At 38.5% G+C, this 22,778-nt stretch overlaps 1 protein-coding gene across 1 annotated transcript in view; it reads right to left on the bottom strand.

Annotated features, from left to right (window-relative positions):
* The window catches only part of malrd1 (MAM and LDL receptor class A domain containing 1), a 92,131-nt gene that overhangs the window by 29,268 nt on the left and 40,085 nt on the right, over nucleotides 1-22,778 (bottom strand). Inside the window, 3 exon segments of the mRNA XM_036596398.1 lie at nucleotides 6,552-6,729; nucleotides 20,879-21,036; nucleotides 22,140-22,385. Coding sequence (XP_036452291.1) covers nucleotides 6,552-6,729; nucleotides 20,879-21,036; nucleotides 22,140-22,385 — 582 coding nt within the window.

Genomic DNA, 22,778 nt, shown 5'->3' with positions numbered 1-22,778 from the left:
CTACTTCACAATGTGTTATTGCCTTCACTACTATACTGGCCAAAGTGCCATTCTTCTTAAATGGAAACAGGCCTCCCCTCCAACACATGACGGATGGATCCGAGAACTTCTATTATGTATCAAGCTTGACAAGCTATGATTCTCCCTGAAGCGTTCCCTGGAATCCTATTCTGGATTTTATTAATAAACATTGATTCATGTTGTCATTCAACCCGGAATAACTTCAGTGTGTTTACATCTTTCTTACATACTTTGGTTAACTGCTTAGATTGTTGGCTGTAAAAGCGAGTGACCATGTATCCTGCTGCTAAATGTGTTACTATGACAGCTGGGTAGAACAATAAAAAGTTATATAACTTAATTCTCTCAAGAAGTTGTATGTGGGTGGTAATACATCATAATGATCAGTGAGTCATTTACTTGAATTGAGTACATATTACACAATCAAGTACCTATACATAGAAAAAAATGGAAAAAAAACCTTGTCTTTAAACAGTAATCAGACAATAATTGTTTGTCTAAAGTTACATTACTGTCCAAGCCTAATAGTCAGGTATTTCAAAGGTTGGTTCATGGAATTCAGCAACTGCCCATTGGCTTCCATTACAAGTGTACTCAACTCTGTACATCGTCTGTTCTTTTTTAAGCCCAAGGAAATGTATCAAAATTCTGTCCACAGTAACAGATGGTACAAAATGCATGCAGCAGATGGACATTAGTTGGAAAACACTGAAGTATAACTTTAACCCCTTACCAAGCCATGGGCCTGCCAGCATTTTATTACACACTTCTATAACCTGAGAAAAGCTCCATTAGTTTGCATTGAAGCCCCTATAGTTAATGAATAATAAGCATTTGTATGTTATAAACCTGGAATGTTAAGGGGTTAATATATACAGACAGGTGTGCACTGACAATACATGTGTGTCTATGTAAGTATACAGAGTCTGTAATGTGAGTGAATGTCTACACTGTAAACTACTGTGATTAAATCTGAGTCTGAGTAACGCTACGTACAGCCCCAATCTCCCTTTCTTTCCTTTGAAGCTCCTCAAACATTACACTGCCGAGTTCTCCCAAACTCAACTTTCATTATTAAACTTCAGAGTTGACAGACTAGAAATTACATTTTTCCCCCACTGTCAAGCTAAAGAGCTTCTCTGCTCTTTCATGTGGGAAGAAAAAAAAACAAGCTTGTCAAATTTAGCAGATCAGTGTCTTTTTCTCATCCAATTAACAGCGCGATGTGATATTTTCATTAGGCACTGCTGAGATCTGCCCAAGGGGTGCTGATGGTCATGTATCTACATGAATATTAAACCAACAGTGAGACCAGGGGGAAATTAAAAGTTGTGAGGAGAGAGAGAAACACCTCGTCTGAATGTCAGCTGTGCGAGTGTTTGTGTGTATCGCTCCAGATGGAAATCAAACTCTCTTTCTTTGTGTTAAGCGAGCTCTCTGGCCCAAAGATAGTGTAATCACTCACACTGTGAAAGGTATGTGTAAGGAAAGTGTGAGGCGAGTCTCGTGGGTGTAATCGTGTCTGTGGCAGTGTTTTTCTCCAGTCAAGTCAAACTTTATCGTCATTCTTTCCCATCAAAGCTGAGTGTTAAATGAGGAATGGAACACGGTTCCTCTGGCAGATAATACTACTTTTCAGACAATAGTATAGACTATAAGATAAAGTAAGGGTGTCATGACATCAATACAGTTTAAAAAAAATGAATTTGAAACAGTGAATCTAAACTTTAAAAAGTCCATACACCCTCCTGTCTCTTCTGAGGGCCTCCTAGTTGTTCTCCTTGACCAAACCTAGGTAACTGGGTGCATTCTGAGCAACATGGGTGGGGTGGAGGCAGGGCTTATGTTATATGTCACACTCAAATTACTGGGCTTTTTTCTCAGAATTGACAGTCAATATCATACTTGAGAATATGAGCATCGTCAAATCCCTAAAATGAAGTATATAACATTGAGTTCAGAACAACCAACAATAACTACAGAATGAAACAGGCCTATCACGATTATGAAGTTTTAGCTGATGATTAATTGTTATATACATAACTGCGATTAACAATTTCATTGTCTGTGTTTGTTCATTTTGTGCAACTACTGAAATACAAGTCTAAGCCAAATTATCCAAATTAGCTGATTAGCTATTTTACTTCCTAGCTGTCAAAAGTTAGTAGCTGCCAACAGAAGACAGCCTGAGCTCAGAAAAACAAAATTACTCATTAGTGCCCTCTAGAGGTGTTATAGCACCAGTTGGAGCAGTCAAGACTATGGAAAAGCACTGCAATCAGCCTCAACAACTGCAATCAGCTCTAATAATTTTGATCAGGTGATGATGCTGTACTGTCTTTTAGAGCGTGTTCACACATGGCAGGTTTGTTTCAATTTAAGTGAACTTTGGGGTATATGCTCCATTAGTGTAGTTCCTTAGAACATGAGAACACTGTCATTCGAATCATGCACCAAATAAATGCGAGGAGGTTGGCGTCAGTTGAATTCCAAATGATGGAACAGAGTCTCAGACATGAGCAAACACTTCAGTTATTTTGTGTATTAATGCGCCACAATTTCACCAACTTATAAAAGCAGTAAGTCACTTGAGGCTGTGTGCTATAGTGATTTCATACTACTTCACATCATGCAAAAACCAAGATAATGCAGGTTCACTGTTGTAGAATATCACCACACATACAGTCAACTTCAGAATTATTGGCAACTTGGACTTGGAAAATGACCTACAATCAATATATAAAATAAACCACACGTAATAAGTAATATTCTGGACAAATAAGTAAGCTACATATTTTTATTTTTACAACCCCTATTATTAGTTTTAAGCCTCCCCTGGCAAGAATAACAGTGCTGAGTTGCTTTCTGTAATGCTTGACAAGGTTAGAAAACACTTGTTGAGGGATCCTGAACCACTCCTCCATGCAGAATTGTTCCAGTTCCTTGTTCTTCTTGGGTTGTTGCTTGTGGGCTGCCCTTTTCAAAACACCACAGGTTTTCAACTAGATTCAAACCTGGAGACTGACCATGGCAAAACTTTGATTTTTTTTGTTCCCATGTGCATCTCTGTGTGGATTTTTATGTGTGTTTGGGGTCACTATCTTGCTGAAAAGTCCACCAACAGCTTCTTTTTTCTAGCAGAGGACTGAAGTCTCCTGGTATTCGTTATGCCATTGATTTTCACAATAGCCCCTAGACCACTAGCAGTAAAACAGGCCCAAAGCATCAGTGATCCACCACCATATTTGACAGGGGATATCAGGTGCATTTCATTGTATGCAGTCCTTTTTTCACCAAATGTGAAGTTGGAGTGTGTGACCGATAAAGTCAAATTTTGTCTTATCTGAACGCATCACACGATTACACTTGTAGTTCCAATGACATTTAGCAAAGTTCAGGCTCTGCATTTTGTGGCTTGCTCTTAGGAAAGGTTTCTTTTGTGGAACTCTTCCAAAAAGCTTCTGGTCATGGAGGTGGTGTCTTACAGTGGATTTTGAAATTTGAAAACCCCAAGTTTCAGCTGAACTGTGCAGTTCTGAAACTGTGATCTTTGTGTTTCTCTTTAGCACTGCACATGGGGGAGGTATGTAACCTCATATTTATACCACAGGGAAACAGGAAATAGGCATAAACAACAATAGAGTTCCTAAAAGATTGGAAGCAATAAGAATAAAGAGTTTTATTAGATGTGTAAATAATTTTGCACCATGACCTTTTTGAAAGAATACACTAAAATAAAACAACACTCTTACAGGTTCTCTCAAGACTTGTGAGGAACATGTGATTCATTATATCTATTTATTACTTTACATGATTGGAATTTGCCCAGTTTATTGAGGGGTGCCAATAATTCTATAGTTTAGAATGTTCAGTAAATATTATCGCAGTTAATCGTGCCAAATGTACATCATACATTCTAGTCAATTAGTGACATTTTTTGTACACATGACCTTTGTTTACAACATTTGGTTGAATGTCAAATATGTCAGTGAGAACCATAAGTGAACCAGAAACAATATTGCATTTCCTATTTTGGTTTGGACCAGGGGAGCTGAACTACAAATAGAAAAGCACCTTAAGTCATATTTATTTTTAGGTCTTTTTTATTTTCCTGTGAATGAGCTCTGTTTTGATTGGCTGTTCTGTAATGTACCTCATCCAGAAAGCAGTCAAGGCTGAAACATGCTTTATATATATATATATATATATATATATATACACTATGTTGCCAAAAGTATTCACTCACCCATCCAAATCATTGAATTCAGGTGTTTCAATCACTTCCATGGCCACAGGTGTCATAAAACCAAGAACCTAGGCATGCAGACTGCTTCTACAAACATTTGTGAAAGAATGGGTCGCTCTCAGGAGCTCAGTAAATTCGAGCATGGTACCGTGATAGGATGCCACCTGTGCAACAAGTCCAGTCGTAAAATTTCCTCGCTACTAAATATTCCACAGTCAACTGTCAGTGGTATTACAACAAAGTGGAAGCGATTGGGAATGACAGCAACTCAGCCACGAAGTGGTAGGCCACGTAAAATGACAGAGTGGGGTCAGCAGATGCTGAGGCGCATAGTGCGCAGAGGTCGCCAACTTTCTGCGGAGTCAGTCGCTACAGACCTCCAAACTTCATGTGGCCTTCAGATTAGCTAAGAACAGTGCATAGAGAGCTTCATGGAATGGGTTTCCATGGCCAAGCAGCTGCATCCAAGCCTCACATCACCAAACGCAATGAAAAGCGTCGAATGCAGTGGTGTAAAGCGCCGCCACTGGACTCTAGGGCAGCGGAGACGTGTTCTCTGGAGTGATGAATCACGCTTCTCTGTCTGGCAATCCAATGGACGAGTCTGGGTTTGGCGGTTGCCAGGAGAACGGTACTTGTCTGACTGCACTGTGCCAAGTGTAAAGTTTGGTAGGGGGATTATGGTGTGGGGTTGTTTTTCAGGAGTTGGGCTCGGCCCCTTAGTTCCAGTGAAAGGAACTCTTAATGCTTCAGCAGACCAAGAGATTTTGGACAATTTCATGCTCCCAACTTTGTGGGAACAATTTGGGGATGGCCCCTTCCTGTTCCAACATGACTGCGCACCAGTGCAAAAAGCAAAGTCCATAAAGACATGGATGAGCGAGTTTGATGTGGAAGAACTTGACTGGCCTGCACAGAGTCCTGACCTCAACCCGATAGAACACCTTTGGGATGAATTAGAGTGGAGACTGCGAGCCAGGCCTTCTCGTCCAACATCAGTGTCTGACCTCACAAATGCGCTTCTGGAAGAATGGTCAAAAATTCCCATTAACACACTCCTAAACCTTGTGGAAAGCCTTCCCAGAAGAGTTGAAGCTGTTATAGCTGCAAAGGGTGGGCCGACATCATATTAAACCCTATGGATTAAGAATGGGATGTCACTCAAGTTCATATGCGTGTGAAGGCAGACGAGTGAATACTTTTGGCAATATAGTATATATATATATATATATATATATATATATATATATATATATATATATATATATATATATTTATATATATATATATCTCACAGTTGTTGTTGGAACAAAACCTCATATCTCCAAAATGGCAACTTTACAGGAGAAGGAAAAAAACATACTGTACTTTTAATGTAAGTCAATGGAACCAGACTTTTTTCCAACTAATTTAGGGCCATTTGTTTTGGTCCATTCATCATAAAATTTACAGACAATGTACAAGGCAATAGCAGCCATACCCACTAATTTATGTATTTAAATTGTTATATTTTTGTGACATGACAAAAACAATGAATTCAAAATTGGCTTTTTTTCTGGTTTGTTCAAAAACACAGAAAGCGGAATTGCTGCTATAGCCTTATAGCTGAGATTCACGAGCAATGACAGTGATAAAACTGCAATAAATGATATTGTTTCTTTTTGGGAAGTCAATAAGTGATGCATCCTCACTATTTGGGTTGCATAAAAAACATTTCTTTAAGTACTTGGAGACTTTAATATTGGAATGTTTTGCACTGTGAGCTGCCACCAGCATGAAAAGTGCTATATAAATAAAAATGATTATTATTATTAATGTAATTTGGGCATTGGTATTGTGTAGTGGGTGATTTTACATGCCCTCAACGTGGCTGATGTGTCCTATTCACAAGCACACCATGCTACACCAATAAGAGTCTTTGGGCACGACTGCTACTACTACATTGACATACCTCTGCACTACGATTAAATTAAGTCACTCTGAATAAGAACATCTGCCAGATTGCCATAAATGTTAATGTAATGCACTGGAAAATTATGTCAAGCTGGTCCACACAAAAGAACTCACATCTGAGTCCTGGAGTAAACTGCGCTGCTCTGTGAAGTGCTCTAATGCACTTGACGCAACTCATTGGATAATTATAGTGGACTCGATTGAATCAGGTCTGCTTGAAGCAAGGAAACCACTGAACTGTGCAGGCCATTAGTACTCAGACTGTGTTTGTGAAAATATTACCTCTGAATATGTGGGCTGCTCTTTGCGTTTGAGTTTGTGTGTTACTCACTGCGGGCGCAGTCAATAAACTCCAGGTCATCCAGAGCCGCTCCGCCACTCACGTCTTTGGCCCTCACCGCCTCAAAGATCAGCTCAAAGTTCCTCAGGTTCCTCAGAGGCACCTCCGCTCTCCTCCACTCGTGTATCATCCTCTCCTCCATCCACACCTCCCTCAGCTCATTCTCTGTCTGATCAGTGCAACAGACAAAATACAAACACCACAAGGTCAGAGCTTAAATCAGCTCCTCAGAGAGCCACAGGCAGAGCTTCTCAGAATCTCTGAAAAGGTAGCTTTATAGGAGAAGATGTGCTCTTAACCAGACATCTGTTGATGTGAAAGTCATTTTGGACAATTAGTTATTAAATGTAAATGGTGTAAAACAATGTAAAGAGCAGAAAACATTTTCTTCATGTAAGAAATAATAAACAGGGCAACACTTCCTGTAAATCCTGTATTCATAATGCTTTATAAGTGAATGTATGAGGCATTTAATGGCATACATAATTCCTGTTGTGTGCTTGTATAATTGCTAGTTTGTAGTGACATGCATAACATGTTATAGAATAAGAGTATAAAACTTAATAATGTCAGGTTTCATAATGCATTATATTGTCTATCCATAAGAACATGGTAAACATGAATACTGTAATGCACTATAACACACTATAACAAGGTTCTGGTATATTTACCGCATCACAGCAGATTCAGGTAAACGTGTCAGGGATAATCACTTCTGGGGCATAGGAGTAGATTCTGTATTGAGTGAGTGAATAAGAGCTGATTTTTTTAAGGACCTGCTTTAAATTCTTTTGAAAAAGAATTTGTGTTTTAAAAAAGCATAACTTGTTACATGTGCGAACTCGAAACTGTACTGCTAGGCTAGCTGGCTACAAGTGCTTGACTCATAGCAGTTAGCAATCAAAGTTAAATGGTTAGCACCTCAGAGAGCTGCTTCCAGTAACAATTCCAGTTAGCCACTGATAATAGTAAATCGCAGCCGCCTTGTTTAGGAATACAGTCAACCTTAGCAATGGCTTTTAGCTAGCTTTGCTCACTTCATGCCATGAGTTTTTCTCTAAATGTTGTAAAAGAGGATGTGAGACACTACTTGTTGATCACTGCTTGCCAATTAGAGGCCCTGATTTATGTGGGGTCCATGGGCTTCAGCCCACATTAAATCACCCATATTGTGGTCCCATTAAGACAGTTTTTGTGCTGTGTCTGCACTTGTATGTACATCTGACACTCTGTCTTTAAATGTAGCTGCTGCATCATGTGTTTTAAATTACTAGGCCTTAACTCTAACTGGAAATTGAGCCTTCCTTCATAAATTAATGATATATATTGCAATATCTGCCATCCCTGAGTGTCACTTTTACTTTTATAAAATCTGCCCAAATCCTTTTAACTTCCATTAATGGTGTAGCAACTAGCATGACAATCACTGTAGCTCTATGAGGATCCTGGCTGCTAATCCAAAACTGAGATATCATCCAGCTTCTTGCTAATATTTTCTCTACTCACCACAAAGACAACATTCAAGCATGAATCATCCAGTTAGCACGCAGTTTCTCTCCACCCATCCGTCTCCACCCTGTACTTATTAAATATTACACTTTTTTCCTACACCACCCCCCACCCTCTACACACACACTCACATAAACAGCTCTTTTCTCTGTCATATTTAATGTACTAAAACAGGGACTCATTTGGAGTGGATTACTGCTCAAGTTAAATTGTATTACAGAGCTAATCTGTGTGAATGTGGCTGTGTGGTGGGACATAATCTATCATAATGTGCCTCAAATCTTAAATATAGTGGTGTGAGGAAATCTAGACTACTGTGAGTCAAAACGTTTTTGCATTCCTAAAATGTCATCAGATCTACATCTTAGCATTAAAAAAATTGGAAAAATCTGGCAATAGAATATGCGGTAACACTATATTCTGAATGGTCCTTTATAGGTGATTAATAAACTCTTAATGGAGTATCAGTAAAGTATCAGAAAAGTAACAGTAAAGTAGTGCAGCCTCTGAATACATTGAGGTAAATATCTTGAAGATGTAGTGTTGATATGTTGCATGAAGTAGACTTGTTATGGTACTTCCATCAAGTAAAACCCAAACTTACCCAAAACCTCAACCCTAAATCTGGCCCTAATCCTAACCCTAACCTTAACCTCAACCCAAAACCTAATCCTAACCCTAAACTTAACCTCAACCCAAGCCTTATCCTGACCTTCACTCTGGCTCTAATCCTAACCCTAACATTAACCTCAACCCAAAACCAAAACCTAACCCTAACATTAACCTCAACCCAAAACCTAATCCTAACCCTAGTCTTAACCTCGGACAGAATGTGCTGATTGATAAAGCAGATTGCACTTTATGGGGGCAAATATGCTGTCAACTGCAATATAATGTAACCTAAAAGCACAATCCACAGCCAAACAAGATACGTATTTGAAAAAATAATGGTTAGATGGGTACTGCAGGGTCTGAATCGCGGGTAACTAAGACAAGCCTCTTTTTTGCGCAAAGTTGCATGCAAGTTCATAGATATCCCGGATGAACATACTGATCTCATATTAAATGTCTATGGTGGAAAAAGTATGTGAATTTCTAGGATGATCTGTTCAGTATAGAGGACAGTTCAATCAATCAGACTCAGGAGGTTCAATCAATTGAATGACAGCCAGATGTGACTTTGGGTGGCTCTGCCCTATTTACAAAACAAAAGGCCGAAAGAGGTTACAAAACAATTTTAGAGCAGTTTGAATTTCACAAATTCACTGTCAGGCAGATTCTCTTTGTACTTCATCAATCTACTGTCAGGCCCTTACATTTATGACATTTGGCAGACGCTCTTATCCAGAGCAACTTACAATTTGATCATTTTCACACAGGTAGGCAAAGGTAGTGTTAGGAGTCTTGCCCAAGGACTCTTATTGGTATAGTGTAGGGTGACTACCCAGGCGGGTATTGAACCCCAGTCTACAGCGAAGAAGGCAGAGGCGTTACCCACTACACTACGCCAACCCTTTGTCTTTGGCCTTTGTAGTCTTGCCAGGAGTGGTTGTCCAACCAATATTACTCCAAGAGAAAGATGTATAATATTCTGGGAGAACACAAAGGACCCCAGCATAATATCTAAGTATCTGCAGGCCTATCTTGCACTGGCTTATGTCAGTGTTTATAAGTCCACCATACTCTTCAAGGAGAATGTTACCTGGTTTACATGTGAAACATGATGTTGAGTAAAAACAGAACAGTGCACTTCAGCATAGGCCCCTTATCTCAACTGTGAAACATGATGGTGGCAGTATGATGGTTTGGGCTGTTTTGCTGCCCTGCAATCAGGATGTATTGCCATCAGTGATGGTACTATAAATTCTGGTTTGGTTTAGCAAATTCTACAGTACAATATCCCGAGCACCCGTCCACAAACTTGCAGCAAGACGACGACCCTGTAAACACCAGTAGGTCTACCAAATAAAGAAGAAATTACACGTTCGGTAATAGTCCAATGGAATTCACAGAAGAAAGCCCACTAACATCACTGACTTGAAGCAGTTCTATAAGGAGGAATGGTTCAAAATTCAATTACTGAATGTAGAGGTAGACACATTTTCCAACAAAGACATTTAATGTTGGATCATTTTGATTAATAAATGAATTAAAAGGTACATTATTGTGTTAGACTTTGTTGTATTGGGTCTTTTGTCTGTCTATTTTTCTGTCTATTTTTTATGATCTGATCACATCATAGGTCATATTTTTTTTAAAATCAGGCTATGGGATCTTTTATAGTGTTTAATGTACTTTTGAATTCCAGTCTGAAAGGCCAGAATGTGACAATAAAATTACTGTAAATGCTGTGCTGCATTACTTTTACAAGAATTCACTGTTACTGTATTAACAGTGAATAACAGTTTTTTTAGGCTGGCCAATTAGATCTAAGGTAAGACAAGCCTTCAGTGACAGGTGTAATGGAGGAGGGATTTTTGGCTGCAGTCCTCCTCTGATAGAAATCAAAACACAGGTTTTATTTTTGTTTAGCTTGTTTTTGCTAGTAGCATTACATTTGCAGAAGTTAAGCTGCCTGTAAATATAAAAATGACAGCCAGCTAGAAATTCTTAGTAACAGTTATGATGCTGTTGTTGCTTAGCAACAGGGAGACACACACAGCCAGATGCTGTGTTAAAAACAGTGTGAAAAAAGACCACCTTCAGAAAAACGCAGTGTGATACCATGTATTCAACACTGATATAAGATAAATGATCTCGGTTCTGATTGGCTGCCATGTATTGCACTGTTCTGTGCCTCATTTAAAAAGCAGTCCAGGCTGAAACACTCCTTATAACTTCAGCATGAATGGGCAGAGGTAAAGTGCTGTTGGCTGAATAGGTGGCTACATGTAAATGTGTTGGTTGAGTGACATTACATAAACAGTGGAATTTAAATGAGCTGTTTTTGCAGCTTAGGTTCAGTGTGTGTGGACTGCATGGACTGGGGAGAGAATGGTATGCTTTGAAACTTTAGTGTTCATGTAACTGACTCACATTAGACAAGTTTGACATATTTTTGCGTGAAACTCATGAATCAGAGAGGGTCCCTGAAGTAGCTAAGCATTTTTACTCAATGACAGGAGTGAAATAAGGAGGCAAGTGAAACATGATGTCATTAAAATTCTTGGTTCACGATTACATAATCAAAACTCAGAGGACACATAGAAGTCAGAAATTTACTGTGAATTTGAAATAAGCTAACATATAAGACTTCAGCCCTATTTGAGCTGGATTAGTTTTATTAGAAGAGGTCTGTGTGTGATATGACTGGTCAGTTTCGTATAGGATCTGTGTAATTTCCCCAAAATGACCCCAAATAGCCTGGATCGAAGCATAATCGTATGAATGTTTACCTCAGCATTAACAAGCGGCACACTTCTAAACAATAACAATAAACTGTGTGGTTAATTGTTAAATGAAAAAAAAACAAGACACTGGTTGAAGGATTTCAGTGTGGGGTGATGCCCGTTATCAATGGCAATTCCAAATGATAATACATAATCATACATGGTTCTTCAAGGGCTCTTTAGTAAAGAAAATGGTTCTATATTGAAGTACGACCACCCAAAGAACCTTTTTCTTGATTAAAGGGTTCTTTGCATTGCGAAAGTGTTCTTCAGATTGATGAAGAATGTGCTGTAGATGGTTCTACATAGAACCTTTTTGAAAAGGGTTCTACAAAGCACCAAAAGAGTTCCACTATTGTTACAAGTGAAAGAACCCTTTTTGGTACAATGTAGAACCATTTTTTGGCAAGAGTGTAGCATATGGGATGGAATATATACCAAATTGTTCTGGATTTCAGTGGTCTTGTCATGAACTTCAGGATTAACTGGCCCAAATCAAGCTCCATTTAGCTGTTAGCCTTGTCTTCAGGTCGAAAAAAAAAAGAAACTGGAGACTCTGTTTTCTATTACCCAGTTTTGCTATTACATTACTGTGATGTGGACTCACAGGACTATTATTATTGAGGGAACTCTGAATTCAGAGAATCATAGAGGGTAATTTGCTCTGGAATTACTACATAACAGACTTAGCAATACTGTATTAAAATCATGGATCATCAGTAATCGCTCAGATTACAGCACCTCCCCAGCTAAAACGAATCCAGCTCCAATAGGGCTTTAGAAATGACAGCATAACTGCCGCAATTATAAGATATAATATTACAGTCATAAAGGGTAAACCAGTGTTTGTTAACGCCGAATCAATCAACTAATCTGTCCTGGAGTATGTTGGTGTTATTAAACTTTCACTTGTTGCTGTCCAGTTCAATAACAATTGCTGTCATATGATGGAAAACTGCTTATCCTGCCCTGATTTCACTTAACAGTGCAAACTTCATTGGTTTTAAATTCCCTTCCTTTCATTGGTCCTTAAAATGGGAAAAAAAATCAGACCCAGGATGTCTCGCCTGCCATCTGCAAGAGTTTTAATATTTTTCATTTCATTTATTCACAGTTTCTTTATCTGTTCTTCTAGACCAAAGACAATAGCTCTGTTTAACATCAAAAAGGCTTAGAATCATAGATAATGGCACAAATTAAAGACATTCAAAAATCTGGATATATATCCCATAATCAACAATATATGTCATTTTAATACATCTTCTTAATACATTTCATCACAAGATTACTAAAAGAATGTGCTTCATCAGGTCACAGTAACAGTCTGTTACACTGGGCTGCTAAGTATTGTTCAGCCATGCATTGCTAAGACATCTCCAAACTTTCTGAATTAGTGCTCAGTAAAGCATCATCCACCTTCGTTCACATTTCCAATGAGTTCATGAGTCCATGCAGTGATGGAGGGCAGGAGATGACCTCGTTCTTCCTGATTTTTTGCAGGTTGTGAAAAATAATTGTGCTGTTGTGGCTATGAGACAGTTAATCCATCAGCCTGCAGCTCAGTCCACTGTAGTGTGGAGAGAAGCAATATTGCTGTAGGCAAACTTAAGTGCAGATAAACAGCCAATCTCACTGCAGGGTTTATAGAGATTTATGTGTGAGACACAGAGAGTGAGGACTCAATCAAATATTAGACATGGAGAATTAAATGGCATGAGGTGAAAGTGTGTGTTCATGCATTCGTAGCTCAATATAATACACACTCTCTCTGTGTGTGTGTGTATGTGTGTGTGTTTTAAAGGGATTGTTCAACATAATTTGTCTCCCTCTTACCCCAAATGTAGTTGATCAGCAAAAACATTTGTCTGAACTTTGTGGTAACACTTGAGTATAAGGGGACACATAATAATGCCCCAGGCATGTCCTTATTAAGCCTTATTTAGCCAATAGCTAGCTAAGGCTTAGATAGCCAATGGTAATTGACAGACTGCTTATTACTACATTATTAAGCAGTAACTATGGTAATTCTTAAAACACTTGAAATGCTTTTATTAAGCTTTAACAAATACTTGGTAATTAAAAAGCTGCTTATTACTACACTACTAAGCAGTAACTATGGTGTAATTATGCATTTTTCTAGAGCGCTTGTAATGTTTATATTAAACTCAGGCAAGACAGTAACTAATAAATGACAAACTGCTTATTACTACATTATTAAGCCATAAATGGTGAATTGAGTATTTCTTCTAAAGCACTTGTAATGCCTTTATTAAGCCTTCACAAGCCAGCAGCTGTAATTACCTGGTTTCTTATTACAACATTATTAAGCAGTAACTAGAGTGGCAAGTATTTTTCTATAGCACTTGTAATGCATATATTAAACCCAGGCAAGCCAGTAGCTAGCAATTGACAGACTGCTTATTACTACATTATTAAGTAATAACAATACAAATTTTAGAGCACTTGTACTACTCTTATTAAGCCATAACAAGCCAGCAGCTGTAATTATCTGGCTGCTTATTATAACATTATTAGGCAGTAACTAGAGTGTCAAGTATTTTCTAGAGCACTTGTAATGCTCTTATTAAGTTTTAAATAAGCCAGTAGTTGATAATTAACTGGCTACTTATCACTACTTTATTATGTTATTGGCTTGATACCACTGTATATGGGCATAATACCCTTAATAGACACCTAACATGTTGTGCAGAAGATTATAAGGTATAATACACAAGTGAAAGTGCTCTGCAAAGAGCTTAATTCATGCTAGTTTTTGCTAAACAGTGTAGTAATAAGTAGCCTGTTAATTGCCAACTGGCTTATTAAGGCTTAATGAGCAAATTACAAGGGTATTATAATGCCCCCTATACTCAAGTGTTATGAAGGAGGAGTTATTCATGTATTTATATATGAAACAGTGTAATCATACAGTGTCAGAAACCACATAAGCAGGTCTATATGAGATTTCTTAACAGCTGTATGTGGGTTTACACAAGTGTGTGATGATTTAGCTTTGCAGTTCACTCATTGCAAGTTGGTGCTGTATAATCTTCCATTATTTGTTAGCTACATTTGCTGCGTAGCTCCAGTATTTTCCATCAAAGTGGACTTTAACCCTGTGAATTCACAAACCTCAGAATCATCAGCAAGCAGAACGTAAAAGGGCAACCTCTGGCATCTTCTTTCTGAACCATTTTTAACCCTAAAAAAAGGGAGCGCACTCTGTAAAATGTTATGAACCTTTGCGCTAAATGATGTGTGAACTGTAATTGCAGAGGAATAACTATCTGACACTGCCTGCCAGTGCTCAGTACTCTATGGCTGAAACTGACACTATATTCATCGCTCTAGTTTCAACGCTTTTCATCATACCAGTTGCACTGGTTGCAGTTTATTACCCACTTGCTTGCTCGCTCGCTCTCACATTCACTCACTCACTAACTCACTCAGTCCGTCTTGTTCTCCACCATTCTGTTCTTCTATTCAGATATCTGCTAAACTGAATTATTAATAACAGGGAACCTTAGACCTGCAGTAAAACACACAGAATGCCACCTCCCAGTCAGCATGCTTTAAAAGGATTTTCAAGGCTGGAATCTGATCAGACTCAGTCTTGAGTATTATAATGTGAAACCTGCCATCTTCCATTCACTGGGGCTGAGAAAAAGGAGAAAGGAAAAATGCTTCTGGCAAACAACATCAGACTGCCACCTACGTGTTAGAAACTAAATAGCGTGAAATTGAAGGAGAATGGAGGAGAAAATAAAACCTTTGGCTCTTCTAATGAAAGAGATAAATTGCTGACAAAAGAACAGGAAGACAAAAGGATTTCAAAGCAAAAGAGAGAGAGAGAGAGATAGATACAATGAAAAAGAAAGAGAGAGAGACACAGAGAGAAATTGATTGTGCATTGATATTTTCAGAGGGAGAGTGAGAGAAAGAAAGAGAAAGAGAGAGAGAATTCTTTTAAAAATGTTTTTAGTGCTTTGATACATTCAGAGAGAGAGAGAGAGAGGGAGAGATAGAGATAGAGAGTGAGAGAATTCTTTTAAAATGGTTTTAGTGCTTTGAGACATTCTTTAGTGCTTAGAGTGATATACATATAGAGAGAGAGAGACAGAGAGAGAGAAAGAGAGAGACTTCTATTGAATTGAATTCATATGAACTGAGAGAGAGTGAGAGAAGGAGAGAGAGAGAGAACGAGAGAAAGAGAGTGAGATGCTTCCATTGAATTGAAACTGAATCGATTCACAAATGTCAAAAATCAGTTTTCCAAATATTTAATTTACAACGTAATGTTGACGGAACGCAAAAGGCGGAACTTGGAAGTGCGGAAGTGCAGCGCCCGGACAGTCTCTGGCGGCACATAACAAAAACACTACTAGATGAGCGAGAAATCCGACCGGCTCCCTCTGCATTAAAAGCCAGGTTAGGTCAGGAGTCACAACACAAATGATAACATTTTGTCCTTTCAACAAAAATCATACCACCTTGGGAGCCACAACATTTAACAACCAGTATGTCTCAGTATGTGATAATGTCCTAGTATAGACTAAACAATATAAACAAAAACGCAGATTTACTTCGCTCTGCTTTAAGCTTTAGATATAGCCGCTTTCCTCCCATCTCCGCCAGGAAACTTTTCCTCAGAAGTAGATCAGTTAAATATCTCTCAACGTTTGACTTTTTTACGAGGCTGAAGTCGCTTCTTATTCTCCACCTTCTTGTTCGAATTTTCCCATTCCACCTTAAATTCTAACTGAGGTGCCGAATGTAAATGCGGCACCATTTAAGGTAGAACGGGAGAATTTGAAAGAGAAGCGACTTCAGCTTCGCCACTTTTTAGTGTGTGACAGTCTCTCATTGCAGATTTACGTACCAGGAAACCAACTGCGCTGCTTATAAATGCGAATAACGCATCGCTGCTATGTGACCTGCAGTCTGCACGCCGGTTCTCAGTCGTTGAGAAACAGGGCTTTCGCGCTATGTTGCACACGACCCGTCTCAAAGATACTTTACTGACACAGCGATCCCCCCCGTCTGTACAACAAGACCAAAACTGAAGTTATAAAATCACTAAAGAAAACGGGTAGAATAGCTGTAACGTGCTGTGTGGCCATCCACTGCCACTGGATCTTATTTCACCGTTACTGCGCATTTTATCACAGATGAGTAGCAGCAGCTTCTCATGCTCCAAACAAGAGCACTGAATGAGAGCCGTGTAGTTCACTTGCCACATCACTTCCATTTGTTTTATTAAAAAAGATATTGGAAGTAAATTCATTATGGATCATTACAAATACTTTGCCAAGTCACTTTAAATAACAATAACACAGAGTCACTTAGTCACTTTAAAATGTATATTGTCTCTACATGCTGTATATATTTTGTGTATATTTAATATATTTCAGTTGGTTTTTCTTGTATTTTTATTTTTACTTTCTGTAGAGTAATTAGCTGAGCCTCACCACAAGCATTTCAATGTGTAAATGTCCTGACATGTTGTGGAAGTGACAAATAAACTTGAAACTTGAACTCACACAGTGAGAAAATATAAATGCTATATAGAAAAAAAAGATGCATCGAGATGCATCGATAATCGTTTTATAATCGCATCGAGGGCTACTCTGAATTGTAATCGAATTGAATCGTGAGGTGCCTAGAGATTCCCACCCCTAATATATATCAGCCATGAAATCCTTGTTTCTACGCTCATTGTCCATCATTTATCAGCTCCACTTACTATATAGGTGCACTTTGTAGTTCTACAATTACAGACTGTAGTCCATCTGTTTCTCTGCATACTTTGTTAGCCCCCTGTTCTGGACCAGCACAGAGCAGGTATTATTTTGGTGGTCATAATGTGTTATGCCTGATTGGTGTATATATATATATATATATATATATATATATATATATATATATATATATATATATATATATATATCTTTGTGAGTTGATGTATAATTAGCTTGTGAGACTATATCTCTGTCACTGACTTTACACTGTAACACTGAGCTGCACTCAAACTTTCTCTCTATTTTATCTTTCTCTCCCTCTCAGTGACACTTTCTTGCCAGCCCATGCACAGCCAGACATACAGTCTCAGAGGCTCAGTGAGAACAAATAAACTGAATTAAATCTAATTTAGTTTACAGCATTTTGCAAATTCTCTAAGCAAGAGAGTAAAAATCATTTTCAGAGGACACCAAATGTAGTGTTAAGAGTTTGCCAAAGCAGCCAAAAACACTAGCTTTAAAGCCCAAACAGAAAGTTCAGTGTGAAGCTGTCAGTGTTTTATTAGTGGGATTTCCAGCACCGTGGTGCTGTATGCATGCATGACAGGTTGGAGTCAGTGAGGCAAAATCTCCATGCAAAGTCAGTACTGCACCAGAGGGGGAGCCCAAGAGCGATAACGGGTCACAGAACCAGTGAACGCCTCACAGAAACGGATCTTGAGAATGGCCATGTTTAATAGTCAGGGCCGGCTTTACCTAATAAGTGACATAAGCAGCTGCTAAGGACCCCACGGCTGCTAGGGGGTCCTCTAACAACTTCCAGGTTATTACTGTACAATTATGTTGTCTAAGATTCTTGAGGGAGAGGGAAGAAGGCAATTGGTTAAGCATGTCTCAAAAAAGAAAATATGCATCTGGAACTGAAAACAGAGGAGAGAAAGAGAAGATGAAGAGAAAAAGCTTTTTTTGTGGTGTTAATGATATGCAATTTTTTTTGGCTTGTAGTTGGACAACAGTAGGGGATCAGGGGTCTGTCTAATGAAACAAGTTCAAGTAAAAACAGACTTTCACAACACCTAACAAACACAGGCAACCCAGATTAAGCCTAAGCCTAGCTGGGTTTTCAAAATAAAATTCAAATCCAAAGAAAAAGAAAAACATCCATTTGAATGATTCATCTATTGAATATGGACAGGATTTCAACACTATTAAGCAGCATTTTTTTTAAATAATGCAATTTGGTGGATCCTTCATAATTGGCTAAAACTGGTTAAACTTTATCTGCTATTATATTTCCAAATGAACTTAACTGACCAGTGTTGATTTAACGTATGTTGGTCAAACTCATCTTAATACAGCTGGTTTAAAAGTGGTCTCTGTAATGCAATTTGGAATAATTGAATAAATAATAGATGGGAATGCTGAGAAGTTTGGCCATAGTTTACACTGCAACTTATTAGAACCCCAACCAAGCATCCAATCATCAGCAATACACAAATTAGCCAGTTATAAATGGACATAATTCAGACAGCTTGTGATAGTCATTGTTTTTTAGTTAGCCTTATATTTTGTTGTCCATCAGCTAGCAAGAGCGGTTCACCCATTATTATACACGTCGACCAAGTGACCAGTCTGAGGGCAAAAGGCAAGGGGCTCAAGCCACCCTTGGGGTCTACCTGTGCCTGCAAACTTGCACAAAGCAGCAAAAAGGTCTGCACTCGTATTCAGAATAACAAGATTTGCGAAGGAATCCCTCCAGCCATTATCTCTCACATTCTGATATGAACACATCTCTGTCTGTATTGCACACACACACACACACACACACACAGATGAACACACACACACACACACACACACACAGATGAACACACACACACACACACACACACACACACGCACACACACAGATGAACACTCACACACACACACACTCTCTCTCTCTTGTGCAGACTGTCTGAGTGTCTGAGTGAGTTTCCCTCCTAACTGCAGGGCCAGATGGTAGTGTATTAGGCTGCTCTGGTCTATGAGTGACCAGATAAACCACATGGACAAGTCTGGCATCACTCTACCTTCTGCACAGATGGCCCAAAACTGAGCAGCAATGTCATGGGACTGACCGCAATACCCTTATGCAACCCACAAGAGGCACAGAGAGAGGTAGATGCAGTGCCACTGTAATCACTTTGTATTGTGTGTGTGTGTTGTGTGTAGGGCCTGATCAATCTCAACATTTTGTGACAATACAGATACTAGTTTAAAGGAACTTTTATTTTAAAGTAGCTTTCATTGAACAGTGCTTTAAAAACTAATATAATTGTCAGTTTTCTAAATTCAGATAGCAAAAATTCAGTGTCTGAAATAATATAAATAAGGTACTAACTGAAGGGGCCACTGTAAAACTTACAAGCCAAGAAATGCCAAGAAATGTTACCTGAATGTCTTTTACAACCTTCAAATATCTGTGTTTAAACTAGACTACTAGTCTGGCACTAACATAAATCAGACTGCAAGCCTGGCGCTAACATAAAACTGTAAACAACATAAGGGTGCAAGTTGGAATTAGCATGTGACACACCAGCAAACAAAGGCTACTTATACAGTGAATTAAAAGGTTTCTGTGTTAAACACTGCTATGTGCACCTGGCAGGTTTCCATATGTTCTCGATTTAGTGAACTTTATTAGAGTCTGTTTATCCATTTTTCCCTTTGGGATTTGTTGGCATCAAGCTAGTAGTGGTGTACATTCAAATCGCTCTAGCTTAAACTAGAACAAGGACATTTAAAGCTTAAAACAGTCATTTAAGTAACATATTTCTTTGCTTTGTACATTAAGTGACTCTTTCAATAACCTTACATTTTCTGTGTGCTGTGTGGTGATGTTACGCATAACACTAGTGCAACATTTACAATGTTATTTACAAAGTTATTTTGAATGAGGCGATACATCTGCTATAAGCTAAATAATGAAAAATGGTAATAGGAAGAAACACATTCTCGTTTGAGGTAACTGAATGATCTTGTTCAGATAATAGACTCTTTCAGACAAGCCAACATTCCAAACTTGGCCGCTTTATGGTGCAGTAAATGGATAACCACGTAGCATGTATAAGTTAGTAAAGGGAGCTGCTAGCTTAGCTGTCTGGCTAAGTTGCTGCACAGATTCTGCAGCCACCTGTGCCAGTTACAGTTCTTTTTTTTCACTACAATCCGTGTGCTTTCAACACTAACACTCTTTTCAGCCTTTTCAGCAGTAATGACAGCAGGATATCATTGGCGTGGGGATTTAATTTAAAAATTATTCTCAGGGATACATCAGAATAGGCCTCTGTATGTTTTGGACAACCATCTCTTGAGTTGATGGATTTAAACACTGTGGTATTGGAGATACTTGATAATTTATGCTTTCTGCCTTGTTAATGCTTTGTGAGACATAACATTGACTTAGAAATCTGTATCCTACCTTTCTGTGCACAGTAACGTAATGCTTTTTTAACAATGTGTATACATTTGAATATATTGAAAAATGCAAAGACTATTTAAAATTGTGTTCTCATCCAAACTGACAGCCCTAAAACATAGATTACAAAGAATATCCAGTGGTAACTCACCATTGGCAATGCAATTTAGTTCAAGACTAGGCTTTATCTAGGTCTGGGAAATCAGTCCTTGAACATATTACCTTTAAGAAGAGCCGGATGGCTCCTGTTGCCTTGTGGGAAATGAAGTACCAGAACCTCAGTTTACAGGTGGCACTGGACTCTTTCCATACAGAACTCCTCATATGAGCTTTATCCCCCTTTAAACCTATTGGAGTGGCCGATATATACACAAAGTGACCTGGTGCAGAGAGAGAGGGAGAGAGAGAGAGAGAGGGAGAGAAAAGGGTAGTCATCAGAAATGTGGCCAGGGGTGTACGACTCAGAGTGTATTGATCTAGTTCACTCACTACTTAACTGTAATGAACACTTTTCGTGCACACAGTGTATATGAGGCACACCAGCTGCACAGCCTTCATAAAGATGAGTTCAGAAACGCTCGCTTGTGATCAAATTTCCTCATCAGTGTTCTCATTAAAGGAAGACCCAAAGCCTATGAAATGTATTTGACGATTAAAACAATTAATTCTGGACAAACACTAATCAGCTATGTTAATCATGTATAAAAAAAAAAACATGAATAGTTTGATGATTAAAAACGCCATTAGATTTAAAAGCAAAAAAGCAAAGCAAACAATTTTTTTTCGTCTCTTGCCAAGCATTCTTTGTGAGTGTGTATCACAGGCATCCATGTTTCTGTCATAAAAGAGGATAAGTCAAAACCTTGCAAAAACTTTTTTTTGCTGCACTATTTAAAAATGCCAGCTGCCCTTTACATTCAGTGTAAATTTTATGACGAATGGACCAAAAGCAAGGCCCAAAATTGCTTGGAAAAAAAGGTTACATTGACTTACATTAGTGAATAGTAAAGTAAATATGTTTTTCCCTTCTCCTGTAATGTTACCATTTTGGAGATATGAGGTATTGTTCCAGCAGCAGCGATATAGTAAATGTATGAACATTTTTCCTTCTCTTATAAAGTTGTGGGGCTTTGGGGGCTTTGTCTTGCAAAGTTAGTTGTGGACAGATGGCCAAGATGACAAAAATATACAGATAAATAAGGTATATATTTTTCAAATCGAATATTAAAACTGTATTTTATAACATTGCACTGCATTTTGTTACTGAAATAGTTCAAAAATACAATTTCATAAAAGAAGATAAGAAGTAATACACAATATAAAAACAGGTTTGTTGTCTCATTGGGTGAGAAGGTGGGGCAACTGTCTGGGGGGCCAAATTAAACGTCCTCACGGCTCAGCTTTGTCCCACTTTGGGAAGCTCTGTGCCATACAGTGGATGTGTGTATGTAAAATGTGTGTGTAGAAAAAGTAATGTTCTTACCATTTTCATCCATCAGCGTGTGATCATGTGGTGGTCTGATGCTATGGGCTGAGCCTGTACCCAACATCCAAGTAAATTTGTCTGTTGGAGAACTCTTCCAGCCACAGCGTCCGTTTTCAAACGAGCAAGACGTCCCACACTCCTTTTCATCAGAGTTATCCCCACAGTTATCAATAAAATCACAAGACTGCTCGGGTTTAAAACAGCCACCATTTTCACAGCGAAGTAAGCCTTGTGGACAGGAGCCTGTGGACACACATACATGCACACATAAACACAAAAGTATGAGTAAACAGAAATATACAGTGACTGGTCACTATAAGGTACAGCTACCCTGTATCTACTTTCATTGTTTCATTTTATCAGGTCAACTTGTTATAGTTGTAAAATTACAGATCGTAATCTTTTTGTTAACTTTTCCTTACCAACCAATAGTCAGGACCCCACAGGACCACCACTGAGAAGGTATTATTTAAGCCATTTATACACTGCAGTGACTCTGAGATGGTAGCGCTGTGGTAGTAATGTGTTGAGCAGGTACAAGTGGAGTTTTTAAACACTTACTGTCCACTTGTTCTTCCACTTTCTAAGCATATTTAGAGATGATTGTTTGTATTAGTCATCCTATAGTCCTTCATC

This window comes from Colossoma macropomum, unplaced genomic scaffold (assembly GCF_904425465.1).
Source record: "Colossoma macropomum unplaced genomic scaffold, Colossoma_macropomum, whole genome shotgun sequence".
NCBI lineage: Eukaryota > Metazoa > Chordata > Actinopteri > Characiformes > Serrasalmidae > Colossoma > Colossoma macropomum.
The sequence above is the reverse complement of the archived record's forward strand: the minus strand, read 5'-3'. Positions and strand labels throughout refer to the sequence as shown.